This window comes from Salmo salar, chromosome ssa01, assembly GCF_905237065.1.
Source record: "Salmo salar chromosome ssa01, Ssal_v3.1, whole genome shotgun sequence".
Classification (NCBI taxonomy): Eukaryota; Metazoa; Chordata; class Actinopteri; order Salmoniformes; family Salmonidae; genus Salmo; species Salmo salar.
In genome coordinates, this window is record NC_059442.1 from 152,889,309 (window position 1) to 152,909,292 (window position 19,984).

At 42.6% G+C, this 19,984-nt stretch overlaps 1 protein-coding gene across 3 annotated transcripts in view; it reads right to left on the bottom strand.

Moving 5' to 3' along the window:
* Positions 1-11,351, bottom strand: part of LOC106568645 (fibrinogen C domain-containing protein 1) — a 273,373-nt gene extending 262,022 nt beyond the window's left edge. Inside the window, exons 1-2 of one of the 3 annotated variants that reach the window (XM_014139150.2) lie at positions 10,720-11,350; positions 10,193-10,293 (exon numbers count right to left, since the gene is read on the bottom strand). In XM_014139150.2, coding sequence (XP_013994625.1) covers positions 10,193-10,264 — 72 coding nt within the window. In that variant the 5' untranslated portion in view covers positions 10,265-10,293; positions 10,720-11,350. Of the gene's footprint in view, positions 1-10,192 lie in introns of all 3 variants that reach the window. The other 2 variants (XM_014139159.2, XM_014139143.2) reach the window with 2 other exon arrangements.
* Positions 11,352-19,984: the final 8,633 nt, after the last annotated feature.

The following is a 19,984-nucleotide window of genomic DNA, read 5'->3' on the forward strand; positions in this document are numbered from 1 at the left end:
CTACTGGGATCTGCCTGTATCCATCCAACCTCTCTATATCTATACTACTGGGATCTGCCTGTATCCATCCATCCTCTCTATCTCTACACTACTGAGATCTGCCTGTATCCATCCATCCTCTCTATCTCTACACTACTGGGATCTGCCTGTATGCATCCATCCATCCTCTATATATCTATACTACTGGGATCTGCCTGTATCCATCCAACCTCTCTATATCTACACTACTGGGATCTGCCTGTATGCATCCATCCATCCTCTCTATCTCTACACTACTGGAATCTGCCTGTATCCATCCATCCTCTATATCTCTACACTACTATGATCTGCCTGTATCCATCCATCCATCCTCTCTGTCTATACACTACTGGGATCTGCCTGTATCCATCCACCCATCCTCTCTATCTCTACACTACTGGGATCTGCCTGTATCCATCCATCCATCCTCTCTATCTCTACACTACTGGGATCTGCCTGTATCCATCCATCCTCTCCATCTTTACACTACTGGGATCTGTCTGTATCCATCCATCCTCTCTATATCTACACTACTGGAATCTGCCGGTATCCATCCATCCTCTCTATCTATACACTACTGGGATCTGCCTGTATCCATCCATCCTCTCTATATCTACACTACTGGGATCTGTCTGTATCCATCCATCCTCTCTATCTCTACACTACTGGGATCTGCCTGTATCCATCCATTCAACCTCTCTATCTCTACACTACTGGGATCTGCCTGTATCCATCCAACCTCTCTATATCTATACTACTGGGATCTGCCTGTATCCATCCATCCTCTCTATATCTACACTACTGGGATCTGCCTGTATCCATCCAACCTCTCTATATCTATACTACTGGGATCTGCCTGTATCCATCCATCCACTCTATATCTACACTACTGGGATCTGCCTGTATCCATCCATCCTCTCTATATCTACACTACTGGGATCTGCCTGTATCCACCCAACCTCTCTATATCTATACTACTGGGATCTGCCTGTATCTATCCATCCTCTCTATATCTATACTACTGGGATCTGCCTGTATCCATCCAACCTCTCTATATCTATACTACTGGGATCTGCCTGTATCCATCCAACCTCTCTATATCTATACTACTGGGATCTGCCTGTATCCATCCAACCTCTCTATATCTATACTACTGGGATCTGCCTGTATCTATCCATCCTCTCTATATCTATACTACTGGGATCTGCCTGTATCCATCCAACCTCTCTATATCTATACTACTGGGATCTGCCTGTATCCATCCAACCTCTCTATATCTATACTACTGGGATCTGCCTGTATCCATCCAACCTCTCTATATCTATACTACTGGGATCTGCCTGTATCCATCCAACCTCTCTATATCTATACTACTGGGATCTGCCTGTATCCATCCAACCTCTCTATATCTATACTACTGGGATCTGCCTGTATCCATCCAACCTCTCTATATCTACACTACTGGGATCTGCCTGTATCCATCCAACCTCTCTATATCTACACTACTGGGATCTGCCTGTATCCATCCAACCTCTCTATATCTATACTACTGGGATCTGCCTGTATCTATCCAACCTCTCTATATCTACACTACTGGGATCTGCCTGTATCCATCCAACCTCTCTATATCTATACTACTGGGATCTGCCGGTATCTATCCATCCTCTCTATATCTATACTACTGGGATCTGTCTGTATCCATCCCTCTTCTCTATATCTACACTACTGGGATCTGCCTGTATCCACCCTCTCTATCTATATTTGAGTCATTTAGCAGACACTCTCAGAGCAACTTACAGGATCAATTAGGGTTAAGTGCCTTGCTCAAGGGCACACCGACAGATTTTTCACCTAATTGGCTTGGGGATTCGAACAAGTTACTGACACAATGCTCTTAACCGCTAGCCTACTACCTATCTCTCTCTCTCTCTCTCATTCTCTCTCACTTTCTTTCTGTCTTTCTCTTCCTCTCTCAAGGCTTCGTCTCAACCTTGCCATGTAAGCACAGAAAGAAAGACAGAATGAGAGAAAGCAATGGGAGAAAAGCAAGAGAGTGGGACGTAATAAAGACATACAGAAGAACAAGGCCAAAGATAATAAGTCATCTGCAGCTCATACACACATCACAGTAGCATGCACATATTTACATCCAGAGAGAGACAAGAAATAACTAAGCACACTCCCTCGGGACAAACCAGGGACAAATGACTCTACCATCACCACACAGCTGCTCAGTCCCACAAGTTACAATTTCACAATAACAATAAACCTACTGTACTTAGCTTATCAAAATATCACTGTCAGTACCACTAGAGATCAAATTGTTAATGATCTAAAAATACCTAATACCTAATAATAAACATATGAAAATATTTAAAGAATTGACAGTTTCATTCTAAAATATCCCAGCTATGATGAAATGCTTTAGAATCCAGAATGGTACGCATCCATAATAGTTGAGGTGAATTGGAGGTGTTCATTTAAAACTGTCAATAAGTCTGAAGGTTTGCTTTGTCTCGATAAACTTAATAAACCCCCTCCCTCTAGACCATGGTTTGATTGAACACACACACGTTCACACAGTGCAGGAGACACACATTAACAAACCACTCAAATACACTGACACACCTTCTAACACTCTGACATGGTTGCTCACACATTCACACACAGCTGCAGAAGCATAAACCTACCAGCTCTCACAGTCATGTCAGAATTAGATATTCATCCATGTTTCTCAAACGTCAAATTTCAAAGTTGTCCCAATCGTCACATTTTTAGGTGTTTAAAGGTTGTGTGTGTGTGTGTGTGTGTGTGTGTGTGCGTGCGTGCGTGTGTGCGTATGTGTGAGTGATTGTGTACCTCAGCAGGTTCATTAGCTGGATAGGTTACCCAAAACCAAACCCAGCTCTGCTGGGCCAGCCCCCCATCCAGCATGCACAGAAAGGTACACTTCCCCTACACCAGCCTAAATACATCTGCTGGTGTAATGGATGAACTTCACCAAAAACAACAAGTTTTGGCATGTTTCACTCCCCAGGAACTTTCTGTCCAGATGGAGAGACATTAATGAATGCTAAAAATATACAGTATACGCTTCTCACAGTTGTGTCAAGTTGGCTGGCTGTCCTTTGGGTGATGGACCATTCTTGATACATACGGGAAACTGTTGAGCGTGAAAAGCCCAGCAGCGTTGCAGTTCTTGACACAAACCGGTGCGCCTGGCACATACTACCATATCCCCTTCAAAGGCACTTAAATATTTTGTCTTGCCCATTCACCCTCTGAATGGCACACATACACAATCCATGTCTCAAGGCGGAAAAATCCTTCTTTAACTTGTCTCCTCCCCTTCATCTACACTGATTGAAGTGGATTTAACATCAATTAGGGATCAAAGCTTTCACCTGGATTCACATGGTCAGTCTATGGCATGGAAAGAGCAAGTGTTCTTAATGTTTGTTTCAGTACCAGTCAAAAGTTTCGACACACCTACTCATTCCAGGGTTTTTCTTAATTTATACTATTTTCTACATTGTAGAATAATAATGATGACATTAAAACTATGAAATAACACATATGGAATCATGTAGTAACCAAAAAGTGTTAAATCAAAATATATTTTATATTTGAGATTATTCAAAGTAGCCACCCTTTGCCTTGATGACAGCTTTGCATGGTCTTGGCATTCTCTCATCCAGCTTCATGATGTAGTCACCTGGAATGAATTTCAATTAACAGGTGTGCCTTGTTAAAATTGAATTTGTGGAATTTCTTTCCTTCTAAACGCATTTGAACCAATCATTTGAAGGGTTGGTATACAGAAGATAGCTCTATTTGGTAACAGACCAACTCCGTGTTATGGCAAGAACAGGTCAAATAAGCAAATAGAAATGACAGTCCATCATGTCGCAAAAACCATCAAGTGCTATGATGAAATTGGCTCTCATGAGGACCGCCACAGGAAAGGAAGGCCTAGAGTTACCTCTGCTGCAGGGGATAAGTTCATTAGAGTTACCAGCTTCAGAAATTGCAGCCCAAATAAAGGCTTTACAGAGTACAGTATATATATATATATATATATATATATATATATATATATATATATATATATATACACTATATCAACTGTTTAGATAGAGAGACACTGAGAGAGAGAAATAAAGAGAGAAAGAGATTAGAGAGGAGGAGGGAGAGAGAGAGGAGGGAGAACAGGTGGAAAGAGGAAGGAGAGGAAGGGTGGCTGAATGATAGAAGTTTGAGCCCTCTAGTGTTAGTTTGTTGTGGCACAGCTAGTCTGTGTGTGTGTTTGTGTGTATGTTCGGGGGGGGTAAAGGTGAACTACAGTGGTATTCTCCTCATGTACACACTCCTCTCTTCTCTACAGAATGTTCTGTGCTTTCAGAAAACATTATTGATTACCATGGTTCCCATAGAGAGATGGCAAATCCTTACCGGGCCTCAATGAGATCTCATCCCCTGTGTGTGTGTGTGTGTGTGTGTGTGTGTGTGTGTGTGTGTGTGTGTGTGTGTGTGTGTGTGTGTGTGTGTGTGTGTGTGTGTGTGTGTGTGTGTGTGTGTGTGTGTGTGTTTGTGTGTGTGTGTGCGTGTGTGTGTCTGAGAGATCGAGAGATAGAAAGAGAGAGACATTGGTCCACCACTGCTTCTAGTTGGGGGTGTGGTGTATGCGTGACTAAATGTGGGTGTACAGTATGTGTACACCCACAGAGTGTGTATTAGTGTTAAGGGGATTATACTATTATACTATACTATTACACTGTACTAGTTACATTATAATAGTTATATTATACTAGTTATACTATTGTAGGTATATTATACTAGTTATACTATACTAGTTTTATTATACTAGTTATATTATACTACGCATAGTATACTAGTTATACTATACTAGTTATATTATATTAGTTATACTATACTAGTATATATTACACTAGTTATACTATTCTAGTTATATTATACTAGTTATACTGTACTAGTTTTATTATACTATTTATATTATGCTAGTTTTATTACACAAGTTATACTATACTAGTTATAATATACAAGTTATATTATACTAGTTATACTATTCTAATCATATTATGCTAGTTATACTATACTAGTGATACTATACTAGCTTTAATATACTAGTTGTATTATACTAGTTATATTATGCTAGTTATACTATACTAATTATAATATGCTAGCTATATTATGCTAGTTATACTATACTAGTTATGTTATACTAGTTATACTATAATAGTTATTCTATACTAGTTATATTATACTAGTTATACTATTCTAGTTATAGTATACTAGTTATACTATACTAGTGATACTATACTAGTTGTATTATACTAGTTATATTATGCTAGTTATGCTATTCTAGTTATATTATACAAGCTATACTATACTAGTTTTATTATACTAGTTATACTATTCTAGTTATAGTATATGAGCTATACTATACTAGTTTTATTATACTAGTTATACTATTCTAGTTATATTATACTAGTTATACTTTACTAGTGATACTATACTAGTTATACTATACTAGTTGTATTATACTAGTTATATTATGCTAGTTATACTATACTAGTTATCATATGCAAGTTATATTATGCTAGTTATACTAGTTATACTATACTAGTTATATTATACTAGCTATACTATACTAGTTATATTGTACTAGTTATACTATACTAGTTAAATTATACAAGTTATAATATACTAGTTATATTATACTAGGTATACTATTATACTAGTTATTATATTCTAGTTATATTATACTAGCTATACTATTATAATATTTATTAGATTCTAGTTATATTATACTAGTTACATGTTATATTATACTAATTATACTATACTAGTTATACTATACTAGTTATATTATACTCGTTATATTATGCTAGTTATACTATACTAGTTATATTATACTTGTTATATTATGCTATGTAGGTGTATGTCCAGTATGTGTTAAATTAATTTTCTAGTGTAGTAGCCAAAATGTTTTATCCTTAAATAATTCAAATATTCTTTCCTATGTCTTTAATAAACCAAAGTACTCCATAATGGGTCCATGTCTGATGAAAGGTATAGATTTGGCCTGATCTTTGACCTGAGGATAGGATTGCTGCATCTTTAAATAGACTATACTGACAGAAAAGGTGTTATTTTTCACCATGATGTTCTCTTTTAATAGACACTGTAACTGTTGCTGAAACCAACAGCCGCATGGCCAGAAGATCCCCATTCTAACACCCAGTGGTGATACTATAATGTGTGTCCAGCCCTGTGGGTCTGCTCTGTGACCAACCCATTACACAACCACACGATGTGCTTCACATAGAACAGGCATGAGTGTGTGGGTTTCAAGACTCATGTGTGGGTTTTTAGGTGCACACACAAGAGTGTGTGTGTTTGTGTTTGTTTGAGAGAGAGAGAGATTCTGTGAGGAAGACTGCGTTCATGACTGCGTCCGTGCGCATGAACCTGCTCTTTTGGAATCAATGGACAATTGCACCTAATTCACGTGTGCGTGCGAAATGGGCTTGGACGGGAGTGAGACTGGGACCAATGGACAACTAGCTCAGTTTCATTTTAGACAACAAATACTCGCAAGAGAATATCTGCAGACTACATCAATAACAGCACTGTTATACAAGTATCATAACCATGGAACAAGTACAGTAACTATCATGGCTTTGAATAATGTTCCTCAGTGCACCCACCACCAGCACCGATCATAAGCAACCCTTCCTCCCCACAGATGAGTGCTCCATCCAGTGGTGTATATTCATGGATGCCAAGGGAAGCCAGGCTTCCCCAAATATTTGACCAATAAATTTGTTTTATTTCGTCTCTCTCTGTGTTTTCACAATTTTCTGTCAATTCACAAGATAAATCTCACTGGAGAAATAATCTGAGTAAGGGAAACAGCGCCCCCCTGTCTTAGTATGTGTAGCCCATGTGTCTGATGCTGTCTGGACCAAAAGAGTATACCATGTTGCCACCGTAGCATTTGATTGATTGATGCCAGCAAGCACTTGGCCTCCCTTGATAAAAAAAAATGATAATCGAGTTAGCCAATCAGCTTAAAGCTGAGCTCTACTGTGGGTTGTCCTGGTGCAGCACAATGCCCCCCAAAGGGAGGCCAGTTTGGATTTGGCTTCAGACCAATCAAATCACTTCCTTAACTAAATGTAATTTTCTGAAAAATGTGTCTGTTTCTGGTCTGCTTGTGTTGATGTCCTGCAGCAGCTTGCTAAATCGGCCCTTTCCTAAGCCATGGATGGAGATGGGGATTTGGACATGTGGTTATGACGTTATTCCCTGATCTAACCATAAATTAATACATTATATATACAAAAGTATGTGGACAGCCCTTCAAATTAGTGGATTCGGCTATTTCAGCCTCACCTGATGCTGACAGGTGAATCAAATTGAGCACACAGCCATGCAATCGTCATAGACAAACATTGGCAGTAGAATGGCCTTACTGAAGATCTCAGTGACTTTCAACCTGGATGCCACCTTTCCAACAAGTCAGGTCTTCAAATTTCTGCCCAGCTAGAGCTGCCCGGGTCAACTGTAAGTGCTGTTATTGTGAAGTGGAAATGTCTAGGGGCAACAACGGCTTAGCCGCGAAGTGGTAGCCACATAAGCTCACAGAATGGGACTGCCGAGTGCTGAAGTGTGCAGCGCATAAAAATCATCTGTCCTATATTGCAACACTCACTACCGAGTTCCAAACTGCCTCTGGAAGCAACGTCAAGAACTGTTCGTCGGGAGCTTTATGAAATGGATTTCCATGGCCGAGTAGCCGCACACAAGTCTAAGATCAGCATTTGCAATGCCAAGCATTGGGTGGAGTGGTGTAAAGCTCGCCTCCATTGGACTCTGGAGCAGTGGAAATGCATTTTCCGGAGAACTGAATCACTCTTCACCATCTGGCAGCCAACAGACAATTCTGGGTTTGGCAGATGCCAGGAGAATGCTCCAATGCATAGCGCCAATTGTAAAGATTGGTGTAGGAGGAATAATAGTCTGGGGCTGTTTTTCATGGTTCGGGCCCCTTAGTTCCAGTGAAGGGAAATCTTAACCCTACAGCATACAATGACATTCTAGACGATTCTGTGCTTCCAGCTTTGTGGCAACAGTTTGGGGAAGGCCCTTTCCTGTTTCAGCGTGACAATGTCCCCGTGCACAAAGCGAGGCCCATACAGAAATGGTTTGTAGAAATCGGTGTGGAAGAACTTGACAGGCCTGCACAGAGCCCTGACTTCAACCACATCGAACACCTTTGGGATGAATTGGAACAGCGACTGCGAGCCAGGCCTAATCGCCCAACATCAGTGCCCAACCTCACTAATGCTCCTGTGGCTGGATGGAAGCAAGTCCCCGCAGTAATGCTCCAACATCTAGTGGAAAGTCTTCCCAGAAGAGTGGAGGCTGTTATAGCAGCAAAGGGGGGACCAACTCATCATTAATGCCCATGATTTTGGAATGAGATGTTCGACTAGCAGGTGTCCATATACTTTTGGTGATGTAGTGTATGTTGTGAGTTCAATATGTAGCCAAGTAGTCCCACCTTAAGTAGCTAGCTAACTTAGCTGCTCCATTGTTGCCCATGGGAGGAAGTTAAGCTAGCAAGCGTTTTAGCTAGGTAGCCCATGAACACAAAAACTAAAAGTGTACTGTGTGACAGAGCCATATACCGTTTTCCAACATGAGAGAAGGATGGCATTGGAGTTCAGCTAGTCTACAAGTAGGGTGAGTCAAAAAAAATGTTTTACTCTCGCACACATACACACACACACACACACACACACACACCACAAACACACACAGAGAAATCAGTACCATGGACAGCCATGTGATATTTAACAACATTGATTTTGGTATGTTTTAGTTTGTTTTCAGTGTATTAAGCTAAGCATTTATAGCCTTGTTGATTTGATGCTCAAATAGCGGAGGCAGTGCTCCTGTTGTCTTTGTGCTGATGTGTGTTAACTCCGTGGTTCTAAATCAGTAGTTGATTAGTAAACTGTCGAATACAATAACCTACTTGACTATGCTGAAGGTGATATAACTGTTTGTTATATATTTGGTTGGTAGACTTCAGATAAATGTTGCTCTCCAGTTTTGTGATGAAACAAACGTATGTTTAGTTTAATGTATTACGCCTCTGTGTGACAGTCATTTTGTTGTCACGGCCTTATTGTATATCAGGGTGGCGTATGAATTAATAGTTATAGCGCAAACAACGCAATTATCACAACATAGGTTGTAATATGGCTTTTTTTTACTGTCTTGGCTTTCTCAGTGATTTTACCCACGCACCGCTACTGTCTCCATCACGTCATCTACAGCCCCAGCGTCCCCCGTCACTATATTACCTTGCACTGACCTTGCGATCACACATTAACTATTCCCCAAAGTGATCTTGACCGCCCGCAACGCAGCGCACGTCCGCGTACATCTCCATTCATCTGAACTGCGTGGTCAGACTACTAGGCGTTTTCTCCGCCGGTCTATCATAGAAATGAGCTAGCAAATATTTCCCTCAACCCCTCAATACACACTTAGGAAAGATCACGTTTGAACATAATTAATCAAATTAGCTTTAACTAGGTGGAAACATAATGGGGGGGGGATGCACAACCAGCCCAGCAGATGAATTCCACATCTACCGTATATAATTCGGAGACGGAAAAGCCAATATCACACTGTCCAAGGAGTCCAAAATCTCTTCCCCTTTACTCGCCTCTTTCTCGATCAGTAAAGCAATTCCGACTGGAGATAATATCACCGTATCTTCCGAGGCTTGCATTAGGGGGGGAAATAACCTATTAGCCACCCACTTGACCGAGGGCTGGGTTACAAACTGTGACAGGAACAAGAAGTGCCAGAGCGAGGGGAGAGACTGCTGGGGAGAGAGTGGAGAGACCGCTGGGGAGAGAGGGGAGCTCCGCTGCGCTACTCCCACAGAACAGAGCGCTGCCCCCAAAACACAACAGGGCTTCGCTTCCCGCGAGAGGAACATGAAATACTGCGCCAAAGGTGCAACTGCCTGTCTGGCGCTCTATGCCAAACCTATAAAGCCTTACAACGCACAAACTGCCCTGGGAAAAGGTACCCTGGGAAAAGAGATACATGGAGGCTTGCCACGTACCTGGTTTTTATGCCGTGGTCCATCTTCGAGTTCCGAAGTGCTGTTCATGATTCCCCTTCGGTCATTTACCATTCTCCGGAGAACCTTTAGACCAAAGCCGCCTGTTGGTACCAGGCGGGGGAAAGGAGAACGCTCTATTAGTCTCTTTCCGGACGATCTACTCCATAGAACGGGGTGTTAGCTCTAAGTGTTCACATACAGAGGGAGAGAGAAGCTAAACTACTTCTCGACCACACGGGCTGGCTACGGTTCTAGAAGGAGTAATGGGGAAGCTACAGCCACACACATAGTGAGCTCATACCCAACGCACAGAACTGAACTTATTTGCCTCTCTGGGTTGTCTTTGGTTAATTTTGGCCGTTACCTTCGGCAGGCAACAACCTATAACAATCAGAGATCAAAGAAAGTCAAAGTAAGAAAATGAACAGAGAATCCAATGAAAATGTCACTTGGATAGCGGGAATATAATCCAAATAAATGTGTCTAAAAAAAACCATTAGCGCTCTCCTTAACAGAATTGCTCTCACCAATCGTTAAGCAAGTGCCAAGAATGTGTTATCCTCAGTATTGAAGAAGTAAAAAAACAAATAGTTAGTTACTTCCCGACTGTCCCGTTTTGAGTGAAAAGGAGAAAGCCAAGGTACAGTGCAATAGCCTGCTACCTTGCTATGTGGTGCGGTTGATTTCTTCCCACAATTGAGTGATGACTGCAAGGTTAGCGTCAGCGGCAGTTTAGTAGCTGATATGCATGAGGATGGTTATTTCGCACAGAAGCTTTTGACAAGAGCGGTTCAGGCAGATTAACGGACTCGGTTCGTGTGCGGCGTGGGGCGCTCCGTGCCTCCGAATCTGTCAATCAGCGCGTTCCCCTCCGTGCGCGCAGCGCGTTCCACCATGCTCTCGTTCTACTCGACTCTGTTCTGCTGTGCCCTCCGCGCGCATCTGGTTGGTGCTGTGCCTCTGTCGCTGCCTCTGCCTCCGAATGCACAGCTCGTGCTATGCTGCCTACCCCCTACCCACCTTTTCCCCGGCCCTCGAGACTCGTTCACTCTGCAGAAACCACATGCAAAACGAAACCAGAGCAAAACGCACACGAGACTCTTATAGGTAAATACAACTCTCAATAGAATGTACTGGATGAATTAATGTAGTCCATCGCTCTCTCTCACACACTCTCTTCTAATTGTTGTGTTGCTACAACAGGCTACAGATTAAACATCTGGTTGAAGCAAAAGCATGTCGTTGCCTGATTAACGTAAGCTACTTATTTTTCACAGCATGTGGATGCACAAAATATATGTACCATATGCAGCATAACCTACATTTGTTTGCTACCTAACTCTGATAACAGGTTATTAAATGGATTAGATATTAAACATAGTAGGACACAGTTTGGCTGTTTATAGCATGTACACTGCCTTCAGAAAGTATTCAGACCACTTGATTTTTTACACATTTTATGTTACAAAGTAAGATTAAAATTGATTTACTTGTCCTTTTTGTCAAAGTTCCACACACAATGCTATGTAAGGTCAAAGTGGAAGAAACATTTGATGATAAAAATAATAAATAAAACACTAATATATCTTGATTAAGTAAGAAATTCAACCCCGTGAGTCAATATGTTATAATCACCTTTGGCAGCGATTACAGCTGTGAGTGTTTTGGGGTAAGTCTCTAAGAGCTTTGCATACCTGGATTTTACAATACTTGCCCATTATTCTTTAAAATATTATTCAAGCTCAGTCAAGTTGGTTGTTGATCATTGCCATAGATTTTCAAGCCGATATAAGTCAAAATTGTAACTAGGCCATTCAGGAACATTCAATGTCGTCTTGGTAAGCAACTCCAGTGTATATTTGGCCTTGTGTTTTTGGTTATTGTCCTGCTGAAAAGTGAATATGTGTCTCAGTGTCTGGTGTAAAGCAGACTGAACCAGGTTTTCCTCTAGGATTTTGCTTGTGCTTAGCTCTATTCCATTCATTTTTATCCTAAATAACTCCCTAGTCCTTTGCCGATGACAAGCATACCCATAGCATGATGCAGTATTACCTTAGTGCCTTATTGCACAAACCTAATTTAGGTCAGTATTGTGGAGTGACTATAATGTTCTTGATCCATGCTCAGTTTTCTCCTATCACGTCATTAAACTCGGTAACTGTTTTAAAATCACCATTGGCCTCATGGTGAAATCCCTGAGTGAAATTCACTTCTCGACTGAGGGACCTTACAGATAATTGTATATGTATAAGGGCACAAGGCGAGACCAAAATGCAGACACAGGAGGCAGATGGTAGAGCTCCGATATTTATTTTAACAAAGGGAGTAGGCAAAGGCAGGTCCAAAACAGTACAAGGGGATAGGCAGGCTGGTAGTCAGAACAGGCAGAGTGGTCAGGCAGGCAGGTACAGAGTCAGGACAGGCAATGGTCGAAACCAGGAGGACTAGAAACAAACAGAGACTGGGAAAAATAGGAGCAAGGAAAACCGCTGGTTAACTTGGCAAACAAGACGAACTGGCACAGAGAGACAGGAAACACAGGGATATATACACCGGGGTTAATAAGCGACACCTGGAGGAGGTGGAGACAATCACAAGGACAGGTGAACCAGATCAGGGTGTGACAATATGTGGGGTACAGAGATGGGCTAGTCATTCAAAAATCATGTTAACCACTATTGTTGCGCACATAGTGAGTCCATGTAACTTATTATGTGACATGTTTAGCACATTTTTACTCCTGAACTTATTTAGGCTTGCCATAACAAATAAGTTGAATACTTATTGACTCAAGACTTTACAGCTTTTCATTTGTTATTAATTTGTAAAAAAATATATATATATAAAAAAATAATCCACTTTTACAATATGGGGTATTGTGTGTAGATCAGTGACACAAACTCTCCATTTAATCCATTTTAAATTCAGGCTGTAACACAACAAAATGTGGAAAAAGTCTAGGGGTGTGAATATTTTCTGAAGGCACTCGCAACATGCAAGAGTGTCAACAAGAAATGCAATTGGATGGTGTAATGCTATTAGGTGAGCATTTCCATATAGTCATTAAAGGTGCATCCGTATAGGTGCAGGGCCAATTAAACATAGCCAGAGACATCAAGTTGCATTGATAAAAACATTAGTTTATTAATCTATTTTGTTAACTGTGCATGACAACAAGGATTCCCCTGGGGGAAATGCATTTAATTACATTCATAGGTTTTGATTTAGCATAACACAATGAGATGGAACACTCTTCACTTCCGTATATGAAATATTTCATAACAGTGTCACTTGTGTTATTAACTGCCTTATAACTGCCAAAATGGACACATTGACTTGACATATGCTTACTCTGACAAGAGACATGGCAGATTCTAAATGACCTTACAAAATGTATTTTCATCCCCAGGAGCAAAGGTCCCCATTTGAATAAGAAAAGTGCATGCTCTGTGCAAATATAATGCATCCTAAGCACAATCGGCAGTGGTTTCCACACTTAGCATGCATCGTTGTGGGCTATTGACACATATTGGAATAATATGGTTTTCTCTCATGCATATGAGGCATGACTGTAATATCACCAAAATGTGACAGGCAAGCAGGATGGAAGGCCAGGTGTATGATGTGAAAAACACCATATTCCCACTTATAACATTGTCTGGCAGCTAGCTGTAGCAGGCTGCCCAAGAGGTGGGTTAGCTAGTGTAACAGCAAGAGGTAGGCTAGCTACTGTAGCAGCAAGAGGTGGGCTAGCTAGTATAGCAGCAAGAGGTTGGCTAGCTAGGGTAGCAGCAAGCGGTGGGTTAGCTAGTGTAGCAGCAAGACGTGAGCTAGCTAGTGTAGCAGCAAGAGGTGGGTTAGCTAGTGTAGCAGCAAGAGGTGGGCTAGCTAGTGTAGCAGCAAGAGGTGGGCTAGCTAGTGTAGCAGCAAGAGGTGGGCTAGCTAGTGTAGCAGCAAGAGGTGGGCTAGCTAGTGTAGCAGCAAGAGGTGGGCTAACCAGTGTAGCCTCAAAATCAGAACACAACACAGACTTTAGAGTGTGATAAAAATAGCATACAAGGAGTTTTACTACAACTGCTGCAGTGCATGGCCAGACTAACCTAGTATTGCCTTCCTGCAGACAAACAATGTTTACAAAACGCTTCAGTCTGGTTTTAGACCCCATCATAGCACTGAGACTGCACTTGTGAAGGTGGTACATTACCTTTTAATGGCGTCTGTCCTTGTTCTCCTAGACCTGAGAGCTGCTTTTGATACCATCGATCACCACATTCTTTTGGAGAGATTGGAAACCCAAATTGGTCTACACGGACAAGTTCTGGCCTGGTTTAGATCTTATCTGTCGGAAAGATATCAGTTTGTCTCTGTAGATGGTTTGTCCACTGACAAATCAACTGTAAATGTTGGTGTTCCTGAATGCTCCGTTTTAGGACCACTATTGTTTTCACTATATATTTTACCTCTTGGTGATGTCATTCGGAAACCTAATTTTAACTTTCACTGCTATGCGGACGACACACAGCTGTAGATTTGGGATGAAACATGGTGAAGACCCAAAATTGCCCTCCCTGGAAGCCTGTGTTTCAGACATAAGGACTCAGACAAAACAGAGATGCTACTTCTAGGTCCCAAGAAACAAAGAGATCTTCTGTTGAATCTGACAATTAATCTCAATGGTTGTGCAGTCGTCTCAAATAAAACTGTGAAGGACCTCATCGTTACTCTGGACCCTAATCTCTCTTTTGACGAACAAATCAAGACTGTTTCAAGGACAGCTTTTTTCCACCTACGTAACATTGCAAAAATCCAAAACTTTCTGTCCAAAAATGATGCAGAAAAATGTATCCATGCTTTTGTCACTTCTGGGATAGACTACTGCAATGCTCTACTTTCCGGCTACCCGGATAAAGCACTAAATAAAGTTCCGTTAGTGCTAAACACGGCTGGTAGAATCTTGACTTGAACCCCAAAATGTTATCATATTACTCCAGTGCTAGCCTCTCTACACTGGCTTCCTGTTAAGGCTAGGGCTGATTTCAAGGTTTTACTGCTATCCTGCAAAGCATTACATGGGCTTGCACCTACCTATCTTTCTGATTTGGTCCTGCCGTACATACGTACGCTACGGTCACAAGACGCAGGCCTCCTTACTGTCTCTAGAATTTCTAAGCAAACAGCTGGAGGCAGACCTTTCTCCTATATAGCTCAATTTTTATGGAATGGTCTGCCTATCCATGTGAGAGATGCAGACTCGGTCTCGACCTTTACATCTTTATTGAAGACTCATCTCTTTAGTAGGTCCTATGATTGAGTGAAGTCTGGCCCAGGAGTGTCAAGGTGAACGGAAAGGCACTGGAGCAACAAACTGCCCTTGTTGTCTCTGCCTGGCCGGTTCCCCTCTCTCCACTGGGATTCTCTGCCTCAAACCCTATTACAGGGGCTGAGTCACTGGCTTACTGGTGCTCTTCCATGCCGTCCCTAGGATGGGTGCGTCACTTGAGTGGGTTGAGTCACTGACATGATCTTCCTGTCCGAGTTGGTGCCCCCCCTCAGGTCCGTGCCGTGGGGGAGATCTTCATGGGCTATACTCGGCCTTGTCTCAGGATGGTAAGTTGGTGGTTGATGATATCCCTCTAGTGGTGTGGGGGCTGTGCTTTGGCAAAGTGGGTGGGGTTATATCCTGCCTGTTTGAAACCACCAAAGGTATTGTAGTGGGTAATGTGATTCTCTCTCTCTCTCTCTCTCTCTCTCTCTCTCTCTCTCTCTCTCTCTCTCTCTCTCTCTCTCTCTCTCTCTCAGCCCTAGGACCATGCCTCAGGACTACCTGGCCTGATGACTCCTTGCTGTCCCCATTCCACCTGGTCATGCTTCTGCTCCAGTTTCAACTGTTTTGCCTGCGGCTATGGAGCCCCTAGAGATACTCTGAATGATCGGCTATAAAAAGCCAACTGACATTTACTCCTGAGGTGCTGACCTGTTGCACCCTCTACAACCACTGTGATTATTATTATCTGACCCTGCTGGTCATCTATGAACATTTGCACTTCTTGGCCATGTTCTGTCTGGCACAGCCAGAAGAGGACTGGCCACCCCTCATAGGGTGTGTGTGTGTGTGTGTGTGTGTGTGTGTGTCGAATTGTTACAGCTCTGTGTGTTGTATTGTTCTGACTGAGTCTTCTTTTGGCCGTGCTTTTGAGGTTTCACGCATGGAGTGACAGCAGGACAGATTGACAGAGCTGTGAAGAACCAACTGAGTCAGATGCCCTTACCAAAATGCCAGGGCTGTAATTTGTAAAACGATTGTGTTAAAAAAAAGTCAGGAAAGGAGAGAGGGAGAGAAAGTGAGAGTGGCAGAAAATAAATTGAGGGGAGCGATAAAGAAAGATGGAGAGGAGAGATTGTGAGATAGACAGACAAGGACAAGCAAGGAGGAGAAGGTTAAATGTATCAGGTAAAGAAACAGAACAGCAATATGCCACCAACAGTTATGACATGGAATACACACAGGGTACACACACACACAGTACACGCACACAGTACACACACACACACACACACAGGGTACACACACACGCACTACACACAGACGTGGTCTTTACAAACAAACAAGTTAAAGTCATTGAAGACACCCCCCACACACACACAGACTAGCGGTAAACGTAATCAAAGTGTCAGTCCCTATACTCTCATCAAAATACTTCAGTGAAAAATCAATAGGGGCCATATTGAGCTGGGCCTGTGGAGAAGTCTCCATTGTTATTAATATATAATGATTGTCTTTCTTAAGCCCAGCTCTCCCCGGTTGGTGGGAAACCACCAAAGGTATTGTAGTGGGTAATGTATTGTACTGTAGTGGGTAATGTAATGCTCTCTCTCTCTCTCTCTCTCTCTCTCTCTCCTCTAATTCAATTCAAAGGGCTTTATTGGCATGGGAAACATGTTTACATTGCCAAACCAAGTGAAATAGACAACAAACAAAAGTGAAATAAACAATAGAATCTTAACAGTAAACATTACACTCACAAAAGTTCCAAAAGAATAGAGGCATGTCAAATGTCATTTTATGGCTATGTACAGTGTTGTAACGATGTGCAAATAGTTAAAGTACAAAAGGGAAAATAAAAAAACATAAATATGGGATGTTTTTACAATGGTTTTTGTTCCTCACTGGTTACCCTTTTCGTGTGGCAACAGATCACAAATCTTTCTGCTGTGATGCTAAAATGACATATCCAAATCTAACTGCCTGTAGCTCAGGCCCTGAAGCAAGGATATGCATATTCTTGGTACCATTTGAAAGGAAACAATTTGAAGTTTGTGGAAATGTGAACGGAATGTAGGAGAATATAACATAATAGATCTGGTAAAAGATAATACAAAGAAGTTTTTTCTATTTGCTTCTTGCTGAGATTTTCTGTCAGGCCCAAGTCTGACAGAATATGTGCAGAAGATCTAGGTGGTGTTGTAGGCCCTCCTTGTTTGGGGACAGAAGCACCAGATCATCAGCAAACAGTAGACATTTGACTTCATATTCTAGTAGGGTGAGGCCGGGTGCTGCAGACTGTTCTAGTGCCCTCGCCAATTCGTTGACATATATTTTGAAGAGGGTGGGGCTCAAGCTGCATCCCTGCCTCACCCTACGGCCTTGTGGAAAGAAATGTGTAGTTCTTTGCCAGTTTTAACCGCACACTTGTTGTTTGAGTACATGGATTTTAAGATGTTGAATGTTTTCCCCCAAAACCACTTTCCATCAATTCGTAAAGCAGACCCTCATGCCAAATTGGGTTAAAATCTAATTTGGTAAAAAGTACCGATTTCAAGGCACATGTTTTATAAATTGATACGCAAAACACCGGATTCAAAACTTCAAATTTTTCTATTTAAATTATTATACAAAATTCTTGCAACCAATAGAATGTTATATATACGGGGGATACAATCTTCCCAGCTCTGCAGATTTTGCTGTGAGGAGGCAGAGTCATTAGATCATTTATTTTGGTACTGTCCATATGTAGCTGGTTTTTCGTCACTGGTCCAGGAATGGCTGAAGAACTGCAACATTTACCTAGAACTAATGCTGCAGATAGCAATACTGGGTGATTTGAAAAGTCATAGTCTATCAATCAATAATCTAATAATTATTTTAGAAAAAATGTTTATCTTTAATTTACAATCTGTAGAAGCTATGAGAATATAAAGGTTCGGTACATTTGAGAGGCATCACATGACAGTTGAAAAATATATGGCAAATAGAAATCCAAAATGGATGGTATTAGATGGGAGGGATTGGATGGAGCTGAAGGGTGGGACTAATAACAACAAGATAACCAATGTAAAATGTACATAGGTTCATGTCACGTCCTGACCAATATTTAGGTATTATTTCTATTATATTTGGTCAGGACGTGGCAGAGGTATATTTGTTTTGTATTATGGGGTTTTGTGTGTGGTGTAGTGGGGTGTATTAGTTTGGTATAGGTTCTAGGTTTGTTTTTCTATGTGTAGTTTTGGGTGCTGGACTCTCAATTGGAGGCAGGTGTTTCTAGTTGCCTCTGATTGGGAGTCCCATAAGTAGGTGTGTGTTTGTTTGGTTTTCGTGGGTAGTTGTTTTTGCACTGCGTGTTGTGTGCCTGCAAAACTGTTCCTGTCGTATATATTGTTTGAATTGTTAAGTGGATGCTCTACTCCTTTATTTTAATTAAAGATGAGTATTCACATACCTGCTGCGCCTTGGTCCATTTCTACAGAAGACAGCCGTTACAGAACTACCCACCACCAAAGGACCAAGCAGCAGAAGAGGAGGAAGCCACAGGAGAGAAAAAGGGAACAATGGACATGGGAGGACGTCCTGGACGGCAAGGGAGCCTACACCTGGGAAGAGATCCTGGCCGGAAGGGATCGCCTCCCATGGGAACAGGTGGAGGCACTCAGGAGAGTGGAGGCAGCTGGACAGAGGAACCATCGGGAACGTTACGCTGGAACACGGTTGGCTAGGAAACCCGAGAGGCAGCCCCAAGATTTTTTTGGGGGGGGCACACGGGTAGTTTGGCCAGGCCAGGGAAGAGCCGTAAGCCAGCTACCCGTGACTACAGGGAGGTGCGTACGAGGTGGAGGGCGCCATGTTACGCTGAGGTGCGCACCATCTCGCCTATACGGACGCACAGCCCAGTGCGCCCAGTACCAGCGCCCGCAGGTGCCAGGGCAAGGGGAGCATCGAGCCGGAAGGGGTGATGCCAACCCTGCACTCAAGACCGCCAGTGCGCCCTTTCGGTCCGGTGTTTCCCGCCAGACGCACTAGCATGGAGGTGCGTGTCTCCGGGCTGGCACGTCCTATACCAGCCCCGCGCATCAGGAGTCTAGTGTGTCAACCCAGCCTCGCCAGTCAACCATCACCAGAGCTGCCCGCCAGTCAACAGTCGTCAGAGCTGCCCGCCAGTCAACAGTCGTCAGAGCTGCCCGCCAGTCAACAGTCGTCAGAGCTGCCCGCCAGTCAACAGTCGTCAGAGCTGCCCGCCAGTCAACAGTCGTCAGAGCTGCCCGCCAGTCAACAGTCGTCAGAGCTGCCCGCCAGTCAACAGTCGCCAGAGAGGTCAGACTGCCCTGAACTGCAGGAGTGGCCAGACTGCCCTGAACTGCCGGAGTGGCCAGACTGCCCTGAACTGCCAGAGTGGCCAGACTGCCCTGAACTGCCAGAGTGGCCAGACTGCCCTGAACTGCCAGAGTGGCCGGACTGCCCTGAACTGCCAGAGTGGCCGGACTGCCCTGTTCTGCCAGAGTGGCCGGACTGCCCTG